At 53.0% G+C, this 7,696-nt stretch overlaps 1 protein-coding gene across 1 annotated transcript in view; it reads left to right on the top strand.

The window, feature by feature from the left end:
• LOC108638975 (hydrocephalus-inducing protein-like) overlaps positions 1–7,696 on the top strand; it is a 62,586-nt gene that overhangs the window by 29,864 nt on the left and 25,026 nt on the right. The window contains exons 21-27 of the mRNA XM_029958175.1: positions 999–1,286; positions 1,775–1,873; positions 2,457–2,666; positions 4,172–4,309; positions 5,349–5,526; positions 6,051–6,121; positions 6,851–6,984. Coding sequence (XP_029814035.1) covers positions 999–1,286; positions 1,775–1,873; positions 2,457–2,666; positions 4,172–4,309; positions 5,349–5,526; positions 6,051–6,121; positions 6,851–6,984 — 1,118 coding nt within the window. The remainder of the gene's footprint in view (positions 1–998; positions 1,287–1,774; positions 1,874–2,456; positions 2,667–4,171; positions 4,310–5,348; positions 5,527–6,050; positions 6,122–6,850; positions 6,985–7,696) is intronic.

Genomic DNA, 7,696 nt, shown 5'->3' with positions numbered 1-7,696 from the left:
AATGCAGAAAGAATTGTGCCTTGCAGAATTTACCATCTAAGGAGTCTTTCTGTTGTGCCTTTTGCAACCGGACGTGTCTATCTCGTATTGACCTTTTCAGCCACCAACGCGCTTGCAACAAACGTGGGTAGAGCCCTTCCCAAATCTTCGTTCGCGAAGCCCAACCATGATGATGTTTGTACTTTGCAAAGACCAAAGCTGTTTGCCTGGGATGTGACAAACTGCTTTTGACTTTCCCTTGTGGAATAACACTGACCAGCCGTGGTCAGGCTGGATGCTCAGGGAATAGGCGTTTTCCACGAGTTTGGTGTTACTGTAGTCCCCCTCCTGGTTTCCTCTGGGAAATAAAGCTGGTGGGGAAATCTGCTTTCTCAGACCTCTGTGGCCTGAGGCAGTGACCACCTTGGTGAAGGGCTCCTAGTCTCACCTCCACAGTGCTGGTGGAGGCACTTTCACAGCCCTTTGGCCCCTCTACTTTGGGATGGGTCCTCTCTGCAAGCAGAGAAACAGCTCTCTTCTCCTTGCTGCCTTCTCTGCATTCCCAACCTTGGCCTGGAAGTGCTGGAGGATGCCCAGAAAGTCCCAAATCACATCACAGAAAGAGCTAGTTAGCACCTGAGCTGATGCTGAACATCTTGTTACCTTCCCCTTCCTTCTCCTTTTCTGAGACACCCCCTTTCTGAGCTCACCACACCTGCACCCACCCGGGGGCTGCATCCTGACGAGGAATTGCTCGTGCAGGTGTCCCTCCCTCCCACTGCAGGTCCGTGATCGTGGTTACATTATTTTCCAGGTTCATACCTTCCCCACCTACATTCAAACCCCAACCACAAATGGTCACGTTCGACTGTGTTGGGTGTGGGCGTTATTCAAGGAGGTACTTCAGGCCTGGAAGTGTGCAGGAGCCAACCAAAGCCCCGGAAGCAGTGCAGGACTCTTCTCAACAATCATCACCTTCAGCAAACTACCTGGAAACAGAACAGGATTCTTCCCAACAGACATCACATTTAGAGAACTGCATGGAAACAGAACAGGATTCTTTCGAAGAGTCATCAGATTCAGAGGACTCCCTGGAAACAGAGCAGGATTCTTCCGAAGAGTCATCAGATCCAGAGGACTCCCTGGAAACAGAGGACGATTCTCCTGAACAGTCATCAGATCCAGAGAACTCCCTGGAAACAAAGCAGGACTCCTCCCAAAAGTCATCAGATTCAGAGGACTCCCTGGAAACAGAGCAGGATTCTTCTGAAGAGTCCTCACATTCAGAGGACTCCCCAGAAGCAAAGGTGGGTTTTCTTGTGCACCTGCCACCTGTGTTGCCTCCCCCGGCTTGCCACCAAAAAGCTGTGTTTGTGCCGACCTCCCCTTTTGCTGCCCTGCTGTTCTGTACCCTGAGAGTGGGCTGGGCAACAGGGCCAGTGGCTAGACATGGGGCATCTGGGGAGGGAGAAATAGGATACTTTTCTTTGGAGAAGCCCACTCCGATCCTACAGACCTATGATGAGTTTGGGATTTTTTGGCTTGTTTCCTTTACAATGTAAAATGAGGCTTTTCTGCATCATGATGAGAAGGCTTCCAGTTTCCTTCCTGTAGCAAGCCATGCCAAATCCTGATCTCCATGTACCCCCTTCCCAGCCCAGCTAGACCACCCATTTTCAGGTCTCTGCCTTCACCCAAGAGCCAGCATTGCAGTGATGGCCCCAGAGCTGCCTTTTATAGAGTGAGACTTGGCAAGGTGGCTGTGTCCTGGAATGGAAAGTGGCTTGTCTTCCAGGTGCCACCATACACTGCTGCAGGGCCTCGGAGCTCAGTAGAGACGAAGAGGTCTGGGCAGTCGGCGGAGGTAAAGCCCCCTGGCTTCAGAGTGGAGGAGGTGAGTGGGAATCTCTCTCACTTGCACGTTTTCAGCGTGGCAAGCAGGTCTGTTGCCCCCAGAGCTACAGAACTCCCTGTGCAGCACCCATGGAGGGCACTGCTCCCCTGGTACCTCATCAGGTGCTCAACAGGATATTTTTCAGGAGCATTTGGTGTAGCACCTTGAGAGAGCAGCATGTAAGTCAGAGAGAGGGAAAAGCCTCAGGAGTCAGATGAGCTGGGCTGGAGTCCTCCCCTCAGCTCCAAGAGCTCTCACCTCTGAGTCTCTTGCTTTTCTGAAGGCAGTAAAAACTGGTTTTAAAGGCAAGTTCTGCAGCAGAGAGAATGTTTTGCTGCCAGGAGACATCCCAGTTTACTTTAATGTCTAGTATTAATGCGTTGAGCAGTGAGTATGGCGGAAGACTTTGGCCATGCTCCCTCCACTGGTCAGTGGCACGGAGGCCGGATGAGATTAGGATGCTTCTGGCTGGTGTTTGAGGAATAGGCCCCTCCAGCTATGGTTGTACTTTGCTCCAAGCCACAGCTGCTCTTCTGCACCCATTTCCACGCTCAACGACTCGATCCCTCCTCCCCTCCTGCAGGTTTTCGACATCCAGCCGGTGTCCGGTGTGCTGCAGCCGGGCAAGAGCCAGCAGGTGCCCTTCACCTTCTTTGGCCACGCCAACATCATCGCCCGTGTCACGGTGCTGTGCCAGGTGGAGGGAGGCCCAACCTACGAGGTGGAGCTGAGGGGGGAGACTTCAGTCCTCACCTACCACCTGAGCGTCGAGGAGATTGACTGCGGGCTGCAGGTACCACCCCCTTCTCCTGGCAGAGTTGCTGCCTTGGGACCATCACCAGCAGGTTACTTCCCAACCCGGCCCAGGGCTCTCTCCCCTTCCCAGCTCCTTTGTTGGCTCTGGGGCTTGGAAGTACAACCTTGGAGGGGTATGTCTGGCATCCAGACTGCTTTGTAATGGCCACCTCTGCCCCCCTACAAAATGTTTGGAATTCCTTATCTTCAGGGTACCTAATGCTGCCTCCTGGAGCAAGCAGGATCCCAGTGGGGATGTCCAGAGGGACATGTCCCTGAGAAATCCCTCTGCTGATCCACTCGTAAAGCCTGAGCTCCAATGAGATGCTCTTGTTTAATGCTCTTGCTTAATCCTCAAAATAACCCGGTTGGGCTTCCGGTCACTGCAGTTGGAGAGAATGTCCCAGAGTAATCCCTACTTTACTACTTCTCAGTTAAAAGTCCACAGGTCTTTCCAGCTGCTGTCCCTGTCTTGGTGCCCCATGTGCTGGTTTAAAAGTTAACCAGCAGGGGGAATGAACTCAACTCAAAGGAGAGATTGTAAGTCAGAATAACAATTTATTAAAATAATACAGTAAGTACAATAATACAAACAAACAATTGGTCTCAACCCACAAAAACCCAAATGTATAACCCAGTACCCTGGGGCATGAACAAAATGGTGTTCCTTGGGCCCTGTTTGAGTCCAAAGTAAAGGGAGAGGGGAAGAACCTGCTGGTGGGAGAGCTGCTGCAGTCTGGCCAAAGTGGTGATCGCAGTCCAGTGATGGTCTAAGTCTGGTTGAGAGCGATGAGATGCAGCCGTCCTCTGGATCCCACGAGTGGGTTGAAAAATGTTCCAAAACTCCAAGATTATATATCCTCCAGTTCAGGCAGGAATGCTTGGTACTCCCCTCAGGGCGGGGAGTTTCACAAAGGGTGTGAGGACAGAAACATCCTCCTATCTCACAGGCCTCTTAACACCTAGTTTATAGCCTGAGGAGTCAGGCTCTATGGGCAGAGGGTGCGAATAGTCTATTGACAACAATAGTCTAGTTTCTGGGAAATGACATGGAAGGCTATAGAATACACAGTTTTGGGTTACACCCACCATGATGAACTGGTCTTCAGCTGTCGTAACTAGGACACCCCATCTGTCTCCCTTTTTGCTGGTGTGTTGCTTGCCAATACTTGCATGCAGGTGTCTTTTCTTCTGGAATGCCTCGATGCCACCTCCTTTGTTTCTCCTGGCTGTTGGTGACCCCTCAGAGTGCAGAGGGCCTGTGTCCCCTGCTTCATTTGTTACTGGCTCTCCCACGGTTGTTCCTGCCCCTCTACATGCTGCCAGAACTCTGTTCCTGTGCAGGTCCCTGTGCCTGGGGGTTCCCCATGTTCCCAAGTGGCCATAGCTTGTTCCCAGTCCCTGCTCCTGCAGTGTGTCTGCTTTCAACCCCATGAAAGAGGAAGGAGATTCCCAGCACCAGGCCTGTGTCTGTAACTTCCCACTCCTCTGTCCTCTCTCCAGCTCTTTAATGAAGTCACCAAAGCAGAGGTCACCCTGCGGAACAACGGGAAGATGGGATTCACCTACATGGTACAGAGCCCCAGCACTGGCACTGCAGACAAGCCTCTGCCTGGTGTGCTCGTGGTCCTGCCCAGCACAGTGAGTGGCACAATTGACTGACCCCAGCCCTGTGTCAGGTGGCCAAGGAGAGGGTTAAAGAGAAAAAAGAGGGGAAAACAAAACCAAACCCAGCCATGAGAGACAGGGTTGTAGCTGCTGGGGGCAGAGAAGGTCAAGCAAGTGCCATCCTGCCAGACTCCCTGTGGCCTTGACTGGTGAGTGGCTCTGCCATCCCAGGGCAGCCACCGGTGGGAGGCACGAGCACGTTGGTCACTCCTTGGCCCCCGACTGCTGAGCTCTGTGGCTGTGATGGCACTGAGGCTCTTCTGAGGGTCACCTACCCCAGCTATGGGATCAGACAGGACTTATTCCATGCCCGTGCCTCCACTGTGCCAGCACTAAGCAGCACTTACAAATTCCTTGCTTGGGCTTGAAGCTCCTCAGCCAGAAATTGTCGCAGCCCCTGTGCTGGTCCTTCCCTCCCCCCAGCTGTGCTGCTCTGGAGCAGCTTTGTGGGGCAGTAAGGGGGCCAGGGAGGAGCAAGGTTGGAAGAGCCAAGAGAGGAATTTGGAGCATCCCACCACTGTCCCAGCTTCTCAGTGCTACCTGGATGTCTTTGAGGTGAAGCAGTGTTCCTGTTTTTGTCCCTCTTTGCACCAGGAAGAGGAAGCCGATTGGCTTTCCCATTTCTTCCTGCCTGTCTCCTACAAGGGGTGACAGGAGTTGCTGGCCCTGCTGACAGCGTGGGCACTTCACTCCTCTTCCACAGTGGTGGCAAAAGAGCTTTTACCTGTTCAGCCTGGCTCTCACTGGCAGAGGGCAAACCCTGCTAGCAGCAGAGCCGTGCTCACGCTGAGCACAGGGCAGGCTCTGCTGGGGGTGCAGCCTTAGGAGCCCTGGGAAGGACACACTGCACCCTCTGCACCCTCGCCTTGGAGGCTTGAGCTTTTGGGCACGAGGAAGTTAGAAGGTGATGTGATCTGATGTTTTCTTCCAGAGAGAACCTGTCTTCTTAGCCTGTCTTCCTCCATCACACCCTCTTTAATGCATTGCCTCCCTCTTCTCCTGTCCCTTGCAGGCTTCCATTGAACCTGGCAAGGAGCAAGTGCTGAAGCTCTATTACCTGCCAGGAGTGCCAGGAGTCTTCTGCAGGACTTTCCAGGTTCAAGTGGGTCACCTGAAACCGGCAGAAATCTCCCTGAAAGGAGAGGCAGTCTTTGCCGGGATCTATCTGGACCTGCCCTGGAGCATCAACGGTGAGCAGTGCCCATCTGCTCCCCAGCAAAGTCCTCACTGAGTTTTTTCCCAACTGTAATGCCCAGAGGGCAGCTCACACCCATCTCCACCAAGCCTGGAGGTTGCGGGGCTGCCAGACCAACACTCACCCCTCTGGTTGCTTCCTGAGTCTCGAGCAGACAAGCACATGTAGGCTTTGTCCAAGTAACCATCCTGCAGCTCTTGCCAGCACTTCCATCAGAGGCCTGGAAAGATGGCTAGACAGAAAAGCTTGGGAAAGCTATAAGAGAGACTGGCAGGGCTTTTGGCAGGGTTGGATTTGCATGACACTACAGGGGATGAGATGCTCCTCTGTGGGGAGGAAGATGGGTGGGAATGAACATGAGGATTCAGAGACAAGCAGCAGCATCCACTCTCCAGAGATGGCTTTCCATTGATGGGTTGTTTCTGGGAGAGACCAGCCTTTGGGGGAGTGGAACTTCTCAGCTTAAATGGTATTGGCACTGCACCCACACTTCTATTTGTGAATGTTTACTTCCTTCAGGAAGTGAAAAATACGAGAAACTATTGAAACAGGCAAAAGAAAAGCTGAAAAAAGACAAGCAGGACAAGAAAGCAAATGTTTGGAGGAAGGCTCGAATCAGGAAGCGACACGTGAAGGGCCCTGGCATTGTGGTAAGCACAGCTGCAGTCCCATTTGGCACATACCACCCTCCCCATGTCACTTGAGCCCTTGGCACCCCACAACACCCCACAACAGCTTCTCAGTGCCCTGCTGGCACTTGGGACCTCCCTGCCCACACCTGACCACAAACATGCATCAGCTCAGCGTTGCCCCACCTCTGGTCGTGGTCTCTCCTGGAGATGTACCAAGCTTCCCGGCTACTCCCCTTGCTGGGGAGTTTGTTGCTCCCAAATCAAGCCCTAGCAGGTTTACAGACCTTAGTAGCAGCAGCCTGACTGTGCCCTGGGACTGTGCTGGCAGTGCTCAACTCCAAGAGGCACCAGCTTGATTGGGGTTCCCTTTTCTAGGCAGCTTTTGTCCAAGCTGCTTTGGCACTGGTTGGGGACAGGCAAATACTTGAAGCTCTGGAAGGTTGCTAGCTTGTCTGTCTGGCCGGATCAGCTTTTCTAGCAGTGGGTGGGAAGGCACAGATACTGCAGTTATTTCCCTGGAGAGAAGATCCTGGCTAGGAGAGCAGAATGTGTCACGGACACTGAGCAGTCAGAGAGGGGGACCCCATTCCCCCTCTAAACAAGAGCAGGGTGGGATCCTCTTTCAGATACAAGCCTGGGCCCTGGGAAGGGCCTTTGCTAACCAGCCACTGCCTTCCCTTCCCTCAGGCAAACACTTGGCTGAGGATGGAGATGGAGCAGATGCTGATAAAGGAGAATGCTCTGGAGCTGCAGCCAACCCTCATCTCCCGCCCCCCAGAGGACACTGTCTTTGACAAGAGCATTCCTCAGAAGCTTGTCCAGTGAGTAGGGACTCCTGTTCCCTCTCTGCAGATGCCCTGAGGGCAACACCCAGCAGTGTCCCCTATTCCTGAGAGCTCCTTGAGCATGCAGAGCTGGGAACAGTGGGCATTTCAGAAAGGGGCTGTGACAGCAATAGCTCGTGAGCAGCTGACTGTCCTCCCTTCCCCAGTGCCGCACTGAGCTTTGGAGCTGCTCAGCTCCCCAGAGGTGCAAGGTCCCATTCTTGGAGCTGAGGGGACCCAGTGCAGACCATCAAGCCCTTCCAGACAGCACAGACACTGTCCCTGCTGACCAGCTCTGAAAGAGAATTCCAAGCTGCTCTCTTGGTTCTGACTAACAGAGTACCCTAAGCAAAAGGTGGCTTTGATGCTGGTGGGGTGGCAGGGCTTATCTGGGTAACTTGGTCCTTCCCTTTGCTCCTTCATGATGCTGCATGGGCATGGGAGGTTCCAGTTCAGGAAGAAGATGCTTTGCAAAACAGATCCTTCATGTGACCTGGTTGCAGAGCAATGAAGTTTTCCGGTTCAAATCTTATTCCAAGGCTCAGAAGCAATTTCAGGCTTGGGCTGTGCACCAGGAGAAGCGTTTTCACTGAGACCACTGGAGGTCCAGTGGATTTACCTACACTGGCTTTTTGTAGTGGAGGAGCTGTGAACAGAGTCCATTTAAAACTAATTTTATTTTCGGGTCCCATTGGAAGCTGATGAAACC

The sequence above is a fragment of the Manacus vitellinus genome, unplaced genomic scaffold (assembly GCF_001715985.3).
Source record: "Manacus vitellinus isolate BGI_N305 unplaced genomic scaffold, ASM171598v3 scaffold_146_pilon, whole genome shotgun sequence".
NCBI classification, from domain to species: Eukaryota; Metazoa; Chordata; class Aves; order Passeriformes; family Pipridae; genus Manacus; species Manacus vitellinus.
This window is presented reverse-complemented; position numbering and strand designations above follow the sequence as displayed.